Source organism: Scyliorhinus torazame, chromosome 16, assembly GCF_047496885.1.
Source record: "Scyliorhinus torazame isolate Kashiwa2021f chromosome 16, sScyTor2.1, whole genome shotgun sequence".
In the NCBI taxonomy this organism is placed as follows: Eukaryota; Metazoa; Chordata; class Chondrichthyes; order Carcharhiniformes; family Scyliorhinidae; genus Scyliorhinus; species Scyliorhinus torazame.
Genome location: NC_092722.1, coordinates 100,878,099 through 100,899,496, shown reverse-complemented (window position 1 = coordinate 100,899,496; position 21,398 = coordinate 100,878,099). Strand labels below are relative to the sequence as shown.

The 21,398-nt window shown below is 45.8% G+C and overlaps 1 protein-coding gene across 1 annotated transcript in view; it reads left to right on the top strand.

Moving 5' to 3' along the window:
* The window catches only part of pkd2l1 (polycystic kidney disease 2-like 1), a 150,294-nt gene that overhangs the window by 67,115 nt on the left and 61,781 nt on the right, over positions 1–21,398 (top strand). Inside the window, exons 4-9 of the mRNA XM_072478793.1 lie at positions 4,237–4,484; positions 5,964–6,188; positions 9,741–9,969; positions 10,804–10,974; positions 16,684–16,865; positions 19,682–19,802. Coding sequence (XP_072334894.1) covers positions 4,237–4,484; positions 5,964–6,188; positions 9,741–9,969; positions 10,804–10,974; positions 16,684–16,865; positions 19,682–19,802 — 1,176 coding nt within the window. The remainder of the gene's footprint in view (positions 1–4,236; positions 4,485–5,963; positions 6,189–9,740; positions 9,970–10,803; positions 10,975–16,683; positions 16,866–19,681; positions 19,803–21,398) is intronic.

The window sequence follows — 21,398 nt, the reverse complement described above, 5'->3', positions numbered from 1 at the left end:
GAAACACGCAGCTAAACACGCTCGTTATGGGACTTTGTTCCCATTTACTTGAATTATGCCCTAAGTGTTGCCACTAGGATTGAATTGTGTCTATATTACATTCTCGTTGGGGGTGCTATTTGGTAAATGAGTCAGGACATGCTAATGGGCCAGCACTCTGCCAGCACAAATTCTGAGCAACTCCCAGCCCAGCGGGCGTGCTAATCGCTGGGGTTCAGAGCTAGCCCCAATAGCCTGCCAACGGGAGTGGTTTTTAAGCACTTCACTTACCACACTCACTGCAGTCACCAAAATGGCTCAAAGAAAACCTGCCCACCCCCCACCCCCAGGTCCGTGGTGGACTCATAGATCCATGCCACTGGGGAGAAGAGGGATGTCCTCTTCCCCAGGGTGGGCCACAGACTCAAGCCTGCCCTACTGAACACTGCCTGGGAGATGGTGGCCTCACCAGGAGGAGACAGCTGGTGGTCCGGAGGAGTGGGAGTCACTGGTGAGCCCACTGCCCTGAGAGGAACATAGAACCAGGGAGGGTTCCAAAGGCTGTGGTGCAGCTGTCCTCTGGTTAGGGTGAGCTCTGCTGATCCCCTGCTTCCTGCAATGGGGCAGCGCTTTTGAGGAGTGCCAACACCTGGTGGGCCCCTGATTGAGCTTGACCCTTGATGTTACAGCTGGGGTATGAGGATGCCCAAAGTGGCGGCCTGGGTGGGCTCCCAGATGACCAGAGGCCTTTTGTGCATTTAAAGGGCACAGGCAGCAGTGTGAGCTGCCAGGAGCCTGTAAGTAGAACCATAGGGGTGAGTTTAAAAGACAGACTGCAGCAATGGCGATCTGAACCAGGCCACCCTGATCCCGACGGGGACACCTGAAGTTACTACCAAGTACAGCCATTCCCCACCCTCCCTCCCTTCCCCGCAGAGAGCCCAACAGTTTTCAATGGTTTTTCAGTGTTTTGTTAGCCTACGGCTCACCCTCCGCAGCCATGGTGCACAGTCCATGTTTGCAAATACTTGTAGTAATTCATGCCCACAAGATTTCTGCCTGCAAGGAGCAGAGCATCGCGGAATCATATAATCATAGAATTTACAGTGCAGAAGGAGGCACTTCAGCCCATCGAGTCTCTCCCTTGGAAAGAGCACCCTACCTATGCCTACACCTCCACCCTGTCATAATATCCACTCATGTATATAATGAGATGCAGACAGGCAGTGATTGACACACAGGATGACCAGTAAGTGCGCAACACAGTGCAGCCAATCACCAGTAAGGACACTACCACTATAAAGCCAGAGGGCACAAGGTTTCCCGCTCTCTCGGGACCCAGCCACTGAGGCAATCAGAGTCCACGAGCTAGCAAGTGCAAACACCATGCGGTAGCTAGTAAGTCTGGTCAGGCTACTACAAGGTCTCCAGTCAGTTCAGTATAGTGTCAACCCACAGCTGAATATGTCTATCAGTTCTATCGTTGAATAAAACAATGTTGGATCTTCTCCAGTGTTAGACGTCTGTTTCTAGCTTCCCTGCATCGAGTGCAGTCCACATCGAACCTACTTGCCTGACACATCACACCCTATCCCTGTAACCCAATAACCCCACCGAACCTTTGGATACTAAGGGGAATTTAACACGGCCAATCCACCTAACGGGCACATCTTTGGACTGTGGGAGGAAACCGGAGCACCCGGAAGTGTGAAGCATGAAGTGTTTAACTTGCTAATCACATTTAAATGCATGTAAATGCCGGTTTTGCACGCCGCCACCGGCACGGGGCGCAAACCTCATTTACGCCCTGGGGCAAGACCTGAGCATGGAGTCCGAATCGGCGCCGGGCACGGGCCTCGAAATTGGCCAGACACCCGATTCTCCGCCCAATTGTGATTCGCATTTCTGGCGTTCTGGCAGAGAATTCCGCCCCTGGTCTGTGAAAGCTTTGTGCTTACGATGATCAGTACTTCTTCGTAATTTTCATCAAACCAGCCACAATGTTTCCTGGGAGGGAGAACGAGGATCTCTTCACAGTTGCTTGTTAGGTGGACTTTTGGCGAGCTGCTTATATGGTCATACTGTAGCTCCTGCTGGCTGATGTCTGAGAGGCTGGCAGTGAGGTGCTGATTTTGAAAGGCAACCTTGACAGAATCTTTGAGGCCTTCATACATCATTGCTTAACATAGAAACATAGAAGATAGGAGCAGGAGGAGGCCATTCGGCCCTTCAAGCCTGCTCCGCCATTCCTCACGATCATGGCTGATCATCCAACTCAATAGTCTAATCCTGCTTTCTCCCAATAACCCTTGATCTCATTCGCCCCAAGTGCTATGTCCAGCAGCCTCTTGAGTATATTCACAGTTTTAACATCAACTACTTCCTGTGGTAATGAATTCCACAGGCTCACCACTCTCTGGGTGAAGAAATTTCTCCTCATCCCTGTGAAAAGAATGAAAAATGAAAATCACTTATTGTCACAAGTAGGCTTAATGAAGTTACTGTGAAAAGCCCCTAGTCGTCACATTCCAGCTCCTGTTCAGGAAGGCTGGTACAGGAATTGAACCGTGCTGCTGGCCTGCCTTGGTCTGCTTTAAAAGCCAGCGATTTAGCCCAGTGTGCTAAACCAGCCATATCCAAAATGGTTTATCCTGAATCCTCAGACTGTGACCCCTGGTTCTGGACACACCCACCATTGGGAACATCTTCCCTGCATCTACACTGTCTAGTCCTGTTAGAATTTTATAAGTCTTTATGAGATCCCCCCTCATTCATCTGAACTCCAGTGAGAACAATCCCAACCTAGTCAATCTCTCCTCATACATCAATCCCGCCATCCCCTGAATCAGTCTGGTAATCAGTCTTCGCTGCGCTCCCTCGAGAGCAAAAACATCCTTTCGCAGAAAAGGAGACCAAAACTGCACACAATATGTGGCCTCACCAAGGCCTGTATAATTGCAGCAACACATCCTTGCTCCTGTACTCAAAACCTCTTGCAATGATGGCCAACATACTATTAGCCTTCTTTACTTGCATGCTTACCTTCAGCAACTGGTGCACAAGGACACCCAGGTCCCGCTGCACACACCGTCTCCCAATTTATAGTCTTTGTTTGTGGGTGAGGCAGATGAAGACAGAAGATTGGAGGTTACGTGGGGATATAGAGAATGGGCAGGGGAGTGGCCCAGGCAGGATGCTCATTTGAACGATCGGTGCAGACTTGATGGGCTGAATGGCCTTCTTTTGCACTCTAGCGATTCTATGGATAAGGTAATGATCAGTCCAGCAATTGTTGAGCTCCAGATGATGGTACAGTGGTATTGTCACTGGACCAGTAATCCAGAGACCCACCCAACCCACCTAATGAGCACATGGCAGACGGTGAAATTTGAATTCCATAAAAATTGGAATTAAAAGGCTCAATGAAGACCGTGAAACAATTATAGATTGTTGTAATGTCCTTCAGGGAAGGGAATCTGCCATCCTTACCAGGTCTGGCCTGCATGTGACTAGATCCAAGAAATGTAATTGGCTCTTAAATTCCCTCTGAAATGTGATGGGAAACAAAGGACGTTTCCTAGCACTGCCATTGGACAATGATTCACACTCTCTGGTATTTCTGCTGGGACCTCTGGCTGCTTCAGTTTAAACCCTAATGAGGAAGAACAACAGCAGGTTCATCACCCCCAATTGTTGCACATAGCTGCCCCATTCCTCTCCGAAGGTGGGAATTTAAATTGTCCTTTATGCATTAGGTTTCTATTTTATCTATTGCATGACATTCTGAAATTACTCTTGTTCTAATCCACACATCCAGCTGAGAATATTATAATAATCTGGGTTCCAGTTACGGAACAGTTACCATGGGCATCGCGGTCGTATAGTGGTTAGCACTATGACTTCACAGCGCCAGGGTCCCAGGTTCGATTCCGGCTTGGGTCACTGTGTGGAGTCTGCACGTTCTCCCTGTGTCTGCGTGGATTTCCAGCGGGTGCTCCGGTTTCCTCCCACAAATCCCGAAAGTTGTGCTGTTAGATAATTTGGACATTCTGAATTCTCCCTCTGTGTACCCGAACAGGTGCCAGAATTTGGCGACTCGGGGCTTTTCACAGTAACTCCATTGCAGTGTGTGTTATTATTATTACACAGTTGTGATTTTGTGGTGTAAACAATGTTTTGAAACATTGAAATTCTTGTCATTGCGTTGCTCTATTTTGCAGCAGCCTGTTTGATTTTACACTTTTATTGTCTGTTCAGTACGCACAGGGCCCATTGCTGAATGGGCTGTATTGGTCCAAGTGGTACAACGGCGATTCATTTGCACATGGTCCTCGTTCATTTATTTACTATGAAAATATGCTCCTGGGTGTTCCCCGTATCCGACAAATCAAAGTTATGAATAATTCCTGTGTGGTTCACAAGGACTTCCGAAAAGACATCAGTGGATGTTATTCTGTTTACACCACAGACAATGAAAAGAAATCTCCAATCAAAAATGGAACAGCGTGAGTGTATTTACCTTAAGGGTGTGGGGGCTGCAGTTGCATTTTTCTGGCTAATAGCTGCACTTTCTTTTGTTATATTTTCTTCCATCCCCTCCCATTACGAAGACATTTGCTCCTTGCTGGTGTGCACAAACTCACGGTTTACCCTCTGCAGTTTAATAGCCATTACTTCTGTTTTAGTTTGACAGGATATTTGCCTGCAGAACACTTGGGTGTTTCTTCAACCAAAATATGCTCACACAAAATTGCAGGAGAGATTGTTGGATCTTTTTTTTAAATTTTCCCAATTAAGGGGCAATTTAGCGTGGCCAATCCACCTATCCTGCACATCTTTGGGTTGTGGGGGTGAAACCCATGCAAACGTGGGGAGAATGTGCAAACTCCATACGGAATCGAGCCCGGGTCCTCGGCGCTGTGAGGCAGCAGTGTTAACCACTGCGCCACTGTGCCGCCCGAGATTGCTGGATCTTGATCAAAGTTGGAACTCTGGCTTGTCTTTCCCTCTCTTACCCTGGACACTAAGATAAGTTGAAATGCTTGTTCTGCCATTCCAGGTGAGATCAGCTTAGTCAGAACAGTTCAGGGTTCAAATCTAGATGTTTCCAGGCATCACAGTGGCACAGTGGTTAGCACTGCGGTCTCACAGCACCAGGGTCCCATGTTAGATTCCGGCCTTGGGTGACTTTGTCGAGTTTGCACATTCTCCCCTTGTCTGTGTGGATTTCGTCCGGATGCTCCGGTTTCCTCCCACAGTACAATGGAAATCAGTGGATGAACAGAAAAACATAGAGTCAAATATATAATTCTCCGAAAATGCAGGCAGGTAATTACAAAAGTCTAATCATGTTTTAGATTTTATCAACAGAGCCTTAGTACAAGATAAATACCTATAAGGTCAGAGGCTACATTTAGATCACTGAAGTATAGATTTGCTTGACAATGCCAGAGTCTTGTTATAATGAGGGATTTGAGATTTTCAAACTATTTGCACTTGAGCAGAGAAGGCTGATGAGATTTAATCAATGTTTTGAAAAATCATGTAAGATTTTGATCACAAAGACCTTCGGGAAATACTATTACCTCGGTCGGGAATGTAATGATAAGGGGGTCATTGATTTAAAATTGGCAACATGCAAGTGAGGAAAGATGCGAGAAGACATTTATTTGTACAAGGACTGTTGGAATATTTTGTCACAGGGAGTGGTTGTGGCAAAAACCATCGCATTTTGTGAGGAAAAGCTGGATAATGTTTTGAAACAGAGAACATACAGGACCCTAGATTTGCGGGGAGGACAGATGGGAAGCTCGGGGAGAGTAGGCAAGAGAAACAGTTTGGTTTGTAAGCACAAAAACTATGTCCAGCCATGTTTAGCTTGTTTCATTTCACATAACTTTCCTATTTGCTGTCCATTTCTGTGTTAAAGGCGCTATGTAAACCCAAGTCTTGTGTTGCTCATCTTGAATGTGATATTTGTCTAGGTGGATTTATTATTCTGAGTCAGAACTTGGAGGTTCCTCGCACTGGGGTAAACTAACTGTCTACAGTGGCGCTGGTTACTATCAAGATCTCAAGACAAAAATGGAGGAAAGTGCTGTAATTCTACTGGATCTGAAGGACAGTCTGTGGCTGGACAGAGGCACTCGCGCAATTTTCATTGATTTCTCAGTGTACAATGCCAACATTAATCTCTTCTGTGTTATAAGGTAGGTTGCACAGAAACAAATTCCCCCGGAGAACGGAAATCTCTCACTGCAGTTTTGATTGGGATTTAAATATATTGAACAGCGTGAAGTTTATTTCAATTAGTCTGCCCCCTCGAGGTCAAACGTGAATGATGACAAGACACCCTGATTTGCAAGCCAATAACTTATATTCACATTATTTCCATGTCGGTGTCACACAAGTAGACAGTCCTTCCTTCCTTCCTGCCTCCCTCCCTTCCTTCCTTCCTTCCTTCACTCCTTCCCATCCTTCCTATCCTTCCCATCCTTCCAACCTTCCCATCCTTGTCTTCTCATTCTTTCCCTTATGTTCTCTTTCTTTCCCTTGTCTTCTCTTCCTTTCCCTTGTCTTCCCATTCTTTCCCTTGTCTTCTCATTCTTTCCCTTGTCTTCTTGTCCTTTCTCTTGTCTTCCTCCATTGAAGTGTGCTAAATCTGGCTATTGGAAGAGCATGACAGATTGAAAGGGGGCTGCTGAATGGAAAACCAGAAGAGAGTTTTGTTACTGGATCATTGTCTGCCTAATCTGCTCTGGAAATGGGCCTTCCACCTTCAATGACACAGATGAAAAGTTAACAAACATCTAGGGGTGAAAATTTGTCTGCCATTCAAAAACGGCGGAAGAAAGAAAATAGAAATATAGGCCATATAGTGGTCATTAAAAGGGAAAAGGCTAGAATCTACCATTCGTGTTGTGGTATCAGGGTAATTGGAGTATACACAAAAAGATGATACATAAAATTAGGGCTCATGGGATGAGATAATATATTAGCATGGATTGAGGATTGGTTAACGGACAGAAAAAGAGAATAGGAATAAATGGGTCATCATCAGGCTCTAACTGGGGAATGTCACAAGGTTCAGGGCTTGGGCCTCAGTTATTTACAATCCAAATCAACAACTTAGCTGAGGGAACCAAGTGTAATATATCTAATTTGCTGACAATGTAGAACAGAATAGGACCACATGGGATCCCTACAGTGCAGAAGGATGCCATTCGGTCCATTGAGCCTGCACCAACCCTCCGAAAGAGCACTATATCCAGGCCCACTCCACAGCCCTATTCCCGCAACCCCACCTAACCTGCACATATTTGGACTGCAGGAGGAAATCGGAGAATCCGGAGGAAACCCACAGAGACACGGGGAGAGCATGCAAACTCCACACAGGCAGTCAGTCCCCCCCAGGATGGAACTGAGCCCGGGACCCTGGCGCTGTGACGCGGCAGTGTTAACCACTGTGCCACCGTGCCGGCCATGTAAGGCAAGGTGATAAAGTAAGCTGTGAAGAAGATATAAAGATGCTGTGAAGGAATTTAGACCAGTGAAGTGAGTGAACAACAAGTAAGAACATAAGAAATTGGAACATTCACCCCCTTGAGCTGAATCCGCCATTCAATGAGATTATGGCCTCTCTTCTGCCCTACTTTCCTGCCCACTGTCCATATTCCCTGATTCCGTGGGAGGTCAAAAATCTAACAATTTTGGACTTGAATATTGATGGAGCACCTACAACCCTCTGGGGTAGACAACAGCTCTGCCACCTGAGTGATGACACAGACTTGGTGGGAATGTGAGTGCTGAGGAGGATGTTAAGAGGCTTCAACGTGATTTAGGGAAGTTGAGTGAGTGGGCGAATATATGGCAAGTGCAGTATAACGTGGATAAATGTAACGTTATCCACTTCAGATAGAGAAACAGAATGGCAGAATATTATTTAAATGGTGATAGAGTGGGAAATGCTAACTTACTAAGGGTTTCCTTGTGCACCAATCTCTGAAAGCATGTAATAGGTACAGCATGCAGTTAGGAAGGCAAATGGTATGTTGACCTTCATTGCAAGAGGATTTGAGTACAGGAACAAGGATGTCTTACTGCAGATGTACAGGGCCTTGGTGAGATACACCTGGTGCATAGTGAGTAGTTTTGGTCTCTTTAACTAAGAAAAGATATATTTGTCATAGAGGGAGTGCAGCAAAGGTTGACCAGACTGATTCCTGGCTGGGGTAGCAGGATTGTTTTATGAAGTGAGATTGGGTCGACAAGGCCTGTATTCATTGGAATTTGGAAGAATGAGAACGGATCTCATTGGAATGTGTAAAATTCTGACAGAGATGGGCAGACTGGATGCAGGGATATTAGTTCCTCTGGCTGTGGGGGGAGGGGTCAAGAACAACAATCGACAATGGTTTAATGGTCATCATTAGACTTTTATTTCAAGATATTCATTGGAAATACCTTTAAATGGTTAGTTTATGGATTTCAAGATTTAAAGGGCTTGTTTAGGTCAAACGCTCACATCCAGCACTTTCCAACCTAAAGGGTTCCATTGCAGAGATAGGCATATCTTACTCCTCCAGAAGAAATTGAAAAAATGTCAATCATTAAGAAATTTCTGCTATTATAGGAAGTCTGAAGTACAAGCTTATAAATGCGACAATCATCTAGGCCCTTTAAAGTTTCAAGAACCACAAACACAAACCCTTGAAACCACTTAACTTGTGCAAACAAACATTGTGAAATTGATCACGGAGATCAGAGATTCTAAGCTGTCACTCAGGCAATGTTTCCTCTGGGGACCAGGTGTTCTCGTACCCTGATAGCTGTCTGAACTCTCAGCCAAGAATACACAATCAAGGGCAGCACGGTAGCATAGTGGTTAACACAATTACTTCACAGCTCCAGGGTCCCAGGTTCGATTCCCGGACTTGGGTCGCTGTCTATGCGGAGTCTGCACGTTCTCCCCGTGTGTGCGTGGATTTCCTCCGGGTGCTCCGGTTTCCTCCCACAGTCCAAAGATGTGCAGGTTAGGTGGATTGGCCATGCTAAATTGCCCTTAGTGTCCAAAATTTCCCTTAGTGTTGGGTGGGGTTACTGGGTTTTGGGGATAGGGTGGGGTGAAGGTGTGGGCTTGGGTAGGGTGCTCTTTCCAAGAGCCGGTGCAGACTCGATGGGCCAAATGGCCTCCTTCTGCACTGTTAATTCTATATGAGGAAATGGAGCTGGCGTAAATATCAGTCATGATTTTATTAATGCCGAGTAGGCATAAGGCACCACGACATTCTTGCCCCTATTAGGTAGTTATTTGAGATATTTAACTGTGTCCTCATCAGCCAATCATTGATTTCATTCACAGAACAGCCTATGAGATGGCTCGGATGAAAGGTCATCAACCTGAAACATTAACTCTGTTTTTCTCTCCAGAGATGCTGTCAGACCTGTTGAGTGTTTCCAGCATTTTCTGTTTTTATTTCAGATTTCTTACCTATGTAATAATGTACATTTTGTGCCTGAATCATTACTGCTTTTGTGCAAATATGTTAAAATGCAAATGCTTGCATGTTGTCAGCGCACACTAGTTTCGGAGTGTGTAAATATTTAACAACACATTCACAGTGCAGAGATAACTGTTCACCTTCAGTGTACCAATGTGATGTTTTGTCTGCTGCATTTTCTGATATACCCTGCAGAGGGATTGCTGAAGATTAACAGCTAACTATAGTCTTTCAGTGTTTAATATTTGATTTATTTTAAAGGCTTGTGGTCGAATTCCCTGCAACTGGTGGTGCAATACCTTCCTCACAGTTCCGCACAGTCAAACTCATCCGTTATGTCAACAACTGGGATTACTTTATCATAGGTTGTGAAGTAATCTTTTGCGTCTTTATCCTTTACTACATTGTGGAAGAGATATTAGAACTCAGAATTCATAAACTACAGTACATCAAATGTATTTGGAATTGCTTGGACCTTGTGGTAATTTTGGTAAGTTTGTGGTTTTCATTTCATTTCCAACTGGCCTGAGGACATCCTGATGTGTGCCATATTCCTTGAGTACGCCATTGTTAAGGGGGGGAGCATCACAGTGCCAGGAACCCGGGTTCAATTCTGGCCTTGGTCACTGTCTGTATGGAGTTTGCACATTCCCCCTGTGTCTGCGTGGGTTTCCTCCGGGTGCTTCGGTTTCCTGCCACAGTCCAAAGATTAGGTTAGGTGGATTGGCCATGATAAATTATTTTATTCATTCTTGGGATGTGGGCGTCGCTGGCTGGGCCAGCATTTGTTGCCCATCCTAATGCCCTTGAATTGAATGGATTTCTGGGCCATTTTAGGGTTGAGGGGGGAACGAAGTGAAGAGTCAACCGCATTGCTGTGTGGGTCTGGAATCGCAGACGAGGTAAGGATGGCAGATTTCCTTCCCTGAAGGGCATTAGTGAGCCAGATGGGTTTTTACAACAATCGACAATGGTTTCATGGTATCATTAGACTTTTAATTCCAAGTTTTTATTGAATTCTAATTTCACCATCTGCCATGGCGGGATTCAAACCCAGGACCCCAGAGCATACCCTGGGTCTCTGGATTACTAGTCCAGTGACAATACCATTATGCCACCGCTTTCCCTAATTGCCCCTTAGTGTCCAGAAATGTTCAGGTTCGGTGGGGTTCTGAAGTATGGCGATGAAATGGGGGCGTGGGCCTAGGTATGGTGCTCTTTCAGAGAGTTGGTGCAGAGTCGATGGACTGAATGGCCTCCTTCTGCACTATGGGGATTCTATGATTATGTGGTTCTAAAGTAAATTTTTTGGTTTCTTTTGCAGCTCTCCTTGCTTTCTATAGGCTTCCACATTTTTCGCACAATTAAAGTGAACATATTGATGGGAGCACTGCTGACAGATCCTGAATCCTACGCTGACTTCGAGTTCTTAGCTTTTTGGCAGACGCAATACAATAATATGAATGCTGTCAACTTGTTTTTTGCTTGGATCAAGGTAAACAGCTCTTGGTCACAATTAATAAGAAATTAATAAGGAATAGTAGTGTCTTTCATTTTTCTTCTGGGATTCATAAAGGATTTTACATTCAATGGATTTCTTTTGCAGTCTGAGCAAATTCTGCAACTAATTTGCGCCCAGCAAATTCTCACAAACAACAATGATCTGCAAGGTGGTGCCAGAGCATGGCGACTGTCTGTGAGCTCTCTCACAAAGATCCTTTCCTTTAACCATACTAATCTCCTAAAACTACGTATTTCCTATTCTTGTACTAAGTGATCTGAGCTGCACGCAGAAAAATACTTTTCACTGTACCTCGGTACACGTGACATTGAACAAATCCAATCCAATGAATAACCGTATGGTTCATAAAAACATAGAGCATGTTCCGCCATTCATTGCGATCATGGCGGATCATCAAGTTCAATACCCTGATCTTGCCTTCCCCCATATCCTTTGATCCTTTTAGCCCCAAGAGCAATATCTAAGAGCGGCACGGTGGCACAGTGGTTAACACTACTACCTCACAGCTCCAGGAATCTGGGTTCAATTCCAGCCTCGGGTGACAGTCTGGGTGGAGTCTGCACTTTCTCCTCGTGTGTGCGTGGGTTTCCTCCGGGTGCTCCGGTTTCCTCCCACAGTCCAAAGACGTGCAGGTTAGGTGGATTTGCCATGCTAGGTTTCTCCTTAATGTCCAAAAAATTAGGTGGGGTTACGGGGATACAGCAGTGACGTGGGCTTAAGTAGGGTGCTCTTTCCAAGGGCCAGTGCAGATTCAATGAACCGAATGGCCTCCTTCTGCACTGTAAATTCTATAATTCTAATTCCTTCATTTTTGTTGGAGAATGGAGCATAGGAGGACTCAATGCTCTTCTTCAAATAGTACCTTGTTAGCTTTCACATAGTATTTTATCAGACTGGTAAGACCTTGATTTAACATCTCAATTGAAAGACAGTGCCTTCAGCAAAGCAGCACCCTGTCAGTAGTGTCAGCCTGAAATTACGGCTCGGGTCCTGAAGTGGGCTTGAACCCACAACCTTCTGACCGAGACACTTAATAATAGCGAATGTGCAATTTTGCAAAGCAGTTGATTTTCTTGAGTTGGTAGCATTCTTGTCTCGAAGTTGGATGGTTATGGTCAAGCTTCACTTTGAGAAACAATCAAAAGAATGGTACTGTAACGCTGCGCTGTCTGTGAGATTTGGATTGATTAATTTATCCTATATTGAAATCGTTAGACTGGTTTCCCTCCGAGTGTGCAAAATAATATTATGTTCCAGCAGAAGTTCTGTTCTCCTTCTGAACTGTCCGTGAAATGTAAGTCAAGAAGAAATCTGATTAAATTCAAAAGCAGTCACATTTATTCCAAGTTTATCTCTGCATAAAAGTTGATACTCTGGGTGAGATTTTAACTTGTTCAAAATCCATTCACTTACAGACTTAAAATTGAGCGTTGTGCAAATCTAGAACATAGAACATAGAATACACAGTGCAGAAGAAGGCCATTCGGCCCATCGAGTCCGCACCGACCCACTTAAGCCCTCACTTCCACCCTATCCCTGAAACCCAATAACCCCTCCTAATCTTTTTGGTCACTAAGGGCAATTTATCATGGCCAATCCACCTAATTGTACCTGAACAATAATGTACCACCGAGGCATGGAGAATCCAGTGTCTGGCCCATTAATAAGATGTAAATGGGTTGAAATTACCAATTTTGCATCCTCCCCCTGGTGCAGGGCACAAACCAGTTCTCCAGGTGGCTGGTGGACTGATACATTATTGTTCAGTACGTTAACTGTGTTGCAGCGAATCTGTGTAGATTGTTATTCGAAATGCTGTGGAGACCTTGGCAACACGTCACTTCAGTCTTGTTCGTGCTGGTCTTGTTCCTTTTGTAGGTCCGGCCACCAGGACAGGAGCAATAAGCATCAGTATTAATTAAATATTTGAGGAACAGGAAGAACAGGCTATCAGTGGAGGGACAGTCCTCTGTATTAGCGTGCGACTATTATTTTGTAGTTTGGATTCATATGTTATTTGAGCATTTTGTGCTAAATTGACAAAAAAAAAACACAGCTGCATTTTTGGAAAGCAGCCAGATTAGTTACGTAGGCAGCCCTACATGTGAGACAGTTAAACAATAAGTAATTCATTAATAAGTATGTCAGGAAGGCTGGTAATATCATCTGGAACACTGGTCTGGATTCTCCGCTATTGAGGTTCTCCATTTCGCTGGCAACCTGGGAATTTCCTGACGGCATGGGGCTGCCCACAATGCGAAACCCTATTGGCAGGCTGGCGAGACGGAGAATCCCGAGGGCACACTGCAGCAGAAATCTGCAGCGGCGGGACGGAGAATCCCACCCTTTGTGACTGACCAACTAGACTATCTCAGAAGGCTCTCCAGGACTTATACCACTTACTAAAACAGGATCAGCAGAGAAATATAACAGTTACCGTTTCAATAGCATTTAAAGTAACAATGGGCGGGATTCTCCGATCGCCAAGGAATGGGGGGCGAATCCCGCCATGCCGTTCCGACGCCGGCCCCCGCGGCGATTCTCCGCACTCGACGGGCCGAGAGCCCGCCAAGTTCTGCTGAGTCCCGCCGGTGTTGTTCGCATATGGCCCTACCCGGCGGGACCTCGGCGTTCTGGCTGCAGGGGCGTCCTGGTGGGGGGAGGCGGGGGGGAGCCGACTCCGGGGGGTGGCCTCTACGGTGGCCAGGCCCGCGATCGGGGGCAACCGATTGGCGGACGCGCTCATTCTGGGGGAGCCTTTGTTCCTCTGCGGTAGGGCTCCGCCATGTTGCCCGGGGGGCTGGCGCGGAGACGGCCTTCGCCCGCATGCGCGGACCCACGCCGGCGGTGGCGTGCTTGCATGGACCCGTGCCGGCCTTGTAGGGCCAGCTTTCAGCACCGGAACAGCGCACAGCACCCCGGCGCCGTGCTAGCCCCCGAGGAAGGGGAGAATGACTGGGCCTGGAGGCTCGTTGACGCTGGCGCTGCTCGCGCTGGTTTTGATGCCAGCATCAACACTTGGCCGGGATTTCGGAGAATCCCGGCGCACATCTATAAACCTCTTTGCTGCAGGACCCTTCGATCGGTAAACCCTTCCCTGTTCTAAATTTATTTGTTTTACTTTGAACATAAGCATTAGTTATAACAATCATTGAATCAGATCTTTGTCTTTAATAAGCTCATGCTACATAATCTAACAGAAATACTTAGTCAAACCATACAATGCAATTCCATATAAATATTTACTCTCGATTATTGAGTTTAAGATTCACTATAAGCACTCAGGTACCATGCTTTACAATTCCAACCATGGTGCAGCAAAACGTTCAAAACAGTTATATTAATTATTGTTTGATTGCTAAATTCCATGAGTACTAGCCCTAAATTGCAATACATTAAACGACACACAAAGAAGATTTCAGATATACAATATGGAGCCAAGATATGCTCACATTAATCAATCTCTCCCAGTGATTCCATCACCATGATTATATGGTCCACTTAAGTTCTTAAACCATTATATTACTATAAAAAGTGGCCAAAAAGCCTCCAGACCCTCAGCACACATTTTAATTGTCTTCCCATCCATTGAATTCTCATTCTTTACAAAATATAATTGTTTAGAGGAACTGAAAGCTGTCTTAATTCATCATGTACTGAAGGGAAATGTATGGCCTGTAGCCCACTGTGCTAAACCAGCCCCTAGAAACACCTTTATGTTACACCTGTCTGCATACAGAAGGGGCATGTCTATACAGTACATCTCTTTCAACTAAACAAAACTTGATGGCAACCATTCCCTGATTCATTCCCCATCACCTTGACCAATCAGAATCAGCCTGCCTCATTTGAATTTGAAATCAAAGCTTGGCTGTTAACAGCTAACTGATTCTTGTTGAGTTCTCCATGGCAACGCCTCTACTGATCAAAGTCAACCAACCAAGCAGCTCTCTCATCTCATGCAATATAAACTTGTCTATCTTGTGTAGCTGTCTGATGAGTGCAGGATGAAAAGCTTCAAGAGCATGTCTCTTTTCAGCAAATGTTACTCCCCTTTATAGCTTCTTCAATGAAGATTAATAGGCACAATTATCCAATATTACCATTTGTGCCCTGAAAATACTTTCATTTAAGAAGCAATTTTTTCTACAAAGAAAGTGTTTATCATTTATGCTCGTCTTATGTGGATTCACACTTCTAGTGGTATGGTTGTTTCTGTTTGCTTCTCAGAACCTCACCACCATCACTAGCACAAAGATCCTGTCTGGTTTTCTCTGCTAAATGGTTGCTTTGCATTTTGAAATTCATGCACAGATCCTAGCACCAGTCCAAGGATTGGCCAAAGCCGGTATCTCAGTCAACCTCAGGGGAAACACTCTTGCATGCTAAATCATAGAATCCCTACAGTACAGGCTGAGGCCATTAGGCCCATGGAGTCTGCACCGACTCCCTGAAAGAGCACTCTTCCTAGCCCTACTCCCCCCGCCCTAACACTAAGTGGCAAATTACATAAACAATCCACCTACCCTGCACATCTTTGGACTGTGGGATGAAACCGGAGCACCCGAAGGAAACCCACGCAGACATGGGGAGGAAGTGCAAACTCCACAGAGACAGTCACCTGAGGCCGGGATTGAACCCATGTCCCTGGCACTGTTAGGTGGCAGTGCTAACCACTGTGCCACCGTGCAGCCGCCTTCAACACTTGAGATGATATTTTTCCTCTGACCAGAAACCTCCTGCCAGTTTTTTTGTGTTTAACAAATCATCCTTAATTCCTGACAGCTGACATAGCCTATAAATGCCAGATTTGCTCTTCTATCGTTACAGTAATTTTATTGGCCACTTTTCACTGTGCTAATAACAGCCTGCCTAACTTGCCACCTTTGCTATAACATCATTAGCCAGCTGACTGCTGTGAATATTGTTCATTTTCTTCTCTGTTTATGAGAGTCCCATTGTGGCACGAGAATATGCCTAGCATTGCTGCATGACAAGAGAATGCTGATTGGTTGTCACTCTCTTGTCATGAAATATATATTTTTGATCCCTTTACATTTGGTATTCTTGCGAATTGTCCTGATGAGTGCAAGATGAAAAGCTCCAACAACTTGGGTCTTTTTTCAGCAGTACTCAAGGTCTGATCTACCATAGGACTATTTATATTGTTTGTGGTAGAAAGCCACTTTTGAGTTCAAAGTTCATGAAAAGGTAGTGCTAATTAAAGTTCAACTTATAATTCGGAGAGCTATGGTGTAATTTATAACACAGAAGAAGGCCTTTCAGCCCATTGAATCCGTGCCGGCTCTCTGTGGAGCAATCCAGTCAGTCCCACTCCCTTACTCTGAAGTTGATACCATCCAAGTGGCCATGCCATTCCTTGTTTAAATGATCGATTGCTTCACCTTCCACCATCTTCCTGGCCGGCGGGTTCCAACACATCGCTACTTGCTGGGTAAAATAGGTCGTCCTCACATTCCCCCGTCTTACCTCCACGTTGGAATCTTGGGATGTTCTCCTTGCTGGTGTAGTCCAAGTTTTAGTTCTTCCCGCAGTGTGCATTCACTGATCACAAATGTTTACAGGTTATTTACAAGATAACGCTTGTAATTTTGTTGTTATGACTTTATCCACCTTTTCATGATGTTTACTCTGGTAATATTTCTCTTATTTTTTATTCAGATCTTCAAATATATTAGTTTCAATAAGACGATGACTCAGTTATCCTCAACCCTGGCGCGATGTGCTAAAGACATACTTGGGTTTGCAGTAATGTTCTTCATTGTTTTCTTTGCCTATGCTCAGCTGGGGTATCTTCTGTTTGGAACCCAAGTGGCAAACTTTAGCACTTTTCTCAAATGCATGTGAGTACATTTTTGTGTAAAATTACACAACGTTAGTTGTATAAATCAGAAATCACTTCAGTCAATTTATTATTTCTGCTCTTGCTGCACTTTCTGGCCACCTCTCCCTTGGAAGGTGACAAGTGTAACCTGTTTAAGAAATGAGGGAGGGAGAAATCAGGGAGCTGCAGTTAGTCTGACATCAGTCACAGGGAAAATGCTCGCGTTCGCTGGCGGCGGGATTCTCTACTCCCGCAGCTTGTCAATGGGGTTTCTCATGGAAAACACCCCATGCCACCGGGAAACCCACGGATGGGGGTGCGCTGCCAGTGGGTACAGAGAATCTCAATGGCTGGAGAATTCGGTCCTTGGTTCATTTTTTTCCAATTAAGGGGCAATTCCGTGTGGCCAGTCCACCTACCCTGGACATCTTTGGGTTGTGGGGGTGAGACCCAAGCAGGCACGGGATGGAATTGAACCTGGGTCCTCGGCGCCATGAGGCTAACCACTGCGCCACCATGCCGCCGGCCCTTAGTTCTACATCAAAATATTGGTTCAGGAATTGCACTTGTGGTGTACTTGGTGGTCCTAATCCTAGATGATTGGTGTAGTGTTCACAAAGACCACAAATAGCTTTTAAATTGAACAAAGGTAAAGATTTATTTACACTACTTAATTGGGGGGCATGGTAGCACAGTGGTTTGCGCAGTTGCTTCACAGCTCCAGGGTCCCAGGTTCGATTCCCGGCTTGGGCCACTGCCTGTGTGGAGTTTGCACTTTCTCCCTGTGTCTGCGTGGGTTTCCTCCGGGTGCTCCCACCGTCCAAAGATGTGCAGGTTAGGTGGATTGGCCATGCTGAAATTGCCCTTGGTGTCCAAAAAGGTTAGGTGGGGTTACTGGGTTATGAGGATAGGGTGCAGACTCGATGGGCCGAATGGCCTCATAGAACATAGAACATAGAACGATACAGCGCAGTACAGGCCCTTCGGCCCACGATGTTGCACCGAAACAAAAGCCATCTAACCTACACTATGCCATTATCATCCATATGTTTATCCAATAAACTTTTAAATGCCCTCAATGTTGGCGAGTTCACTACTGTTGCAGGTAGGGCATTCCACGGCCTCACCACTCTTTGCATAAAGAACCTACCTCTGACCTCTGACCTATATCTATTACCCCTCAGTTTAAAGCTATGTCCCCTCGTGCTAGCCATTTCCATCCGTGGGAGAAGGCTCTCACTGTCCACCCTATCTAACCCCCTGATCATTTTGTATGCCTCTATTAAGTCTCCTCTTAACCTTCTTCTCTCTAACGAAACCAACCTCAAGTCCATCAGCCTTTCCTCATAAGATTTTCCCTCCATACCAGGTAACATCCTGGTAAATCTCCTCTGCACCCGCTCCAAAGCTTCCACGTCCTTCCTATAATGCGGTGACCAGAACTGTATGCAATACTCCAAATGCGGCCGTACCAGAGTTTTGTACAGCTGCAACATGACCTCCTGACTCCGGAACTCAATCCCTCTACCAATAAAGGCCAACACTCCATAGGCCTTCTTCATAACCCTATCAACCTGGGTGGCAACTTTCAGGGATCTATGTACATGGACACCTAGATCCCTCTGCTCATCCACACTTCCAAGAACTTTACTATTAGCCAAATATTCCGCATTCCTGTTATTCTTTCCAGGGTGAATCACCTCACACTTCTCTACATTAAACTCCATTTGCCACCTCTCAGCCCAGCTCTGCAGCTTATATATGTCCCTCTGTAACCTGCTACATCCTTCCGCACTGTCGACAACACCACCGACTTTAGTGCCGTCTGCAAATTTACTCACCCACCCTTCTGCGCCCTCCTCTAGGTCGTTGATAAAAATGACAAACAGCAACGGCCCCAGAACAGATCCTTGTGGTACGCCACTTGTAACTGAACTCCATTCTGAACATTTCCCATCAACCACCACCCTCTGTCTTCTTTCAGCTAGCCAATTTCTGATCCACATCTCTAAATCACCCTCAATCCCCAGCCTCCGTATTTTCTGCAGTAGCCTACCGTGGGGAACCTTATCAAACGCTTTACTGAAATCCATATACACCACATCGACTGCTCTACCCTCGTCTACCTGTTCAGTCACCTTCTCAAAGAACTCGATAAGGTTTGTGAGGCATGACCTACCCTTCACAAAGCCATGCTGACTATCCCTGATCATATTATTCCTATCTAGGTGATTATAAATCTTGTCTCTTATAATCCCCTCCAAGACTTTACCCACAACAGACGTGAGGCTCACCGGTCTATAGTTGCCGGGGTTGTCTCTACTCCCCTTTTTGAACAAAGGGACCACATTTGCTATCCTCCAGTCCTCTGGCACTATTCCTGTAGCCAATGATGACATAAATGACATGATGACAGTGCCTCCTTCTGCACTGTAAAGTCTATGATTCTATGATTCGCGCTTACTCCTAGATAATAAACATACAACCTACACTCATCTACTACTAACCTTTGCACTAATACATTATCTATGATCTGCTCTCACTCACACTGTCTTTTCTACAGTCTGTCTTCTAGCTTTCTCCTCAACCTCTCACCCACATGGCTTAGCATCAATGCCTTATATAGTGCTGCATCTAGCACCCTCTAGTGGTTGATTTGGACATAACATTCATCCTTATAGTTCTTTACATTTACAAGAATGTCACAGCACTCACTGGGGACAGACTTTGGAATGTTGTGAGCTGCAGGATGCCGCCGGTTGTGCCACACTTTGCCTACTTAGAGAAAGTGAATTTACTTTTTTAACAGCTAACTCTGCTTTCATTTCTTCCCAGCTTCACTCAGTTTCGAATCATCCTTGGTGACTTCAACTACGATGAAATAGACAATGCCAACAGAATCTTGGGTCCAATTTATTTTGTCACCTATGTTTTCTTCGTCTTCTTCGTTCTGCTTGTAAGTTGCATCGTGTATTGAACTTATTATAAATGAACCAGAGGCCCAGAGAGGAGAACATTGTCCATTTCCAATGATGGTCAAATAGTGGCTCAATTCTTTGTGAAACAGAGGACTAGCAGAGCATGGGGGAATCCCCAAAATGGCTATGAAAAAAGTGAGATGAGTGACATTTGGATAATAAAAATGATTTTTCCCAGATATTCTATAATGAAAGACAGGGACCCAGGTCTATGAGATATATTTTAGGATCCAGGAGAGGGAAAGGAAACTGCAGAGACTTTGGTCTCACAGGCTGGGAAAGATTCTGCTTTAAAATGGAAAGAGGGACTTCACATCTTGACTGAAAGGCAGGTACTAAAATGTAGGTGACAAAGCCCCCCCCCCCCACCCCTCCACTGACAAACGCCTCTACACAGGCGGGGCTTCAGTGGTGGCAATGGAATCTGCAGGAGGCTTGAGAGAGGGTGAGATGGTCACTTCCCCACCAAGCAAAATCTGTCAGGAACAAAAGACTTTAACTCACTCAGGAAGGTATCAATGAGGAGAGGTTGGATAAATTTGGATTGTTTTCACTGGAACGACGAAGGTTGAGGGGCGAACTGATAAAAGTCTACAAAATTAGGGGCATGGACACAGGAAGTAGTCGGCATGGGTTTGTTAGTCGTGGTTGGCGAACCTTGGGATTCTGTGAGGAAATAACAGACATGGCAATAGGGAAAATGCTGTGAATATAATGCACATATATGAACTTTAGGAAGGTCTTTGACAAGGTACCACATATAAGGTTACTCAACGAGATTGAGAGGTAAAGAATTAGGGAGATGGAAAATTGAACGACACATTGATTAAAAGGGAGAAAGCAGCGAGTGGAAGTGAAGAGGAGATTTTCAAAATGTTTGGAAATGGGATTGCTGTCCAGTTCTGTGCACTCCCTCCATATGGCCCAGCTGTTTCAGACATTGCAGTGGATACCACAAAGTATAGTTAATTCTTTCCTTCGAATTACATTGCATATACAGAACAAAAGCAGGCCATTCAGTTTCCCCTTAAACACATTTATGCTATCCATCTCAACGATTCCCTGTGGTAGAAGCTCCATGTTCTCCCCACTCTCTACTTAAAAATGTTTCTTCCAAATTCCCTAGCCGGGATTCTCTGATTCCGCACCCGGTCGGAGAATCGGCAGGAGCGGAACGTGCGAATCCTGCCACTCTGCTCCGACACCAGGCCGCTGATTGTCCGGCGACTGGAGAATCGGCGGCAATTGCGCCGGCGTGGTCACCGCGGCGCCGGTCGGGGGGGCTGCTGAAAGCGCCCCCCCACCCCGGCGATTCTCCGTGCTCTACGGGCCGAGTGCCCGCCGGGTTCTGCCGGCGTCGTTTACGCATGGCCCTACCAGGCGGGACCTCTGCATTCTGGCTGCGGGGGTTGTCCTGGTAGGGGGGGGTGGAAGCTGACTCCGGGGGTGTGCCTCCATGGTGGCCAGGCCCGTGATCGGGGGCAACCGATAGGCGGGCGGGCTCATTTCGGGGGGGTGGGCCTATGTTCCTCCGCAGCAGGCCCATGTAGGGCTCCGCCATGTTGCCCGCGGGC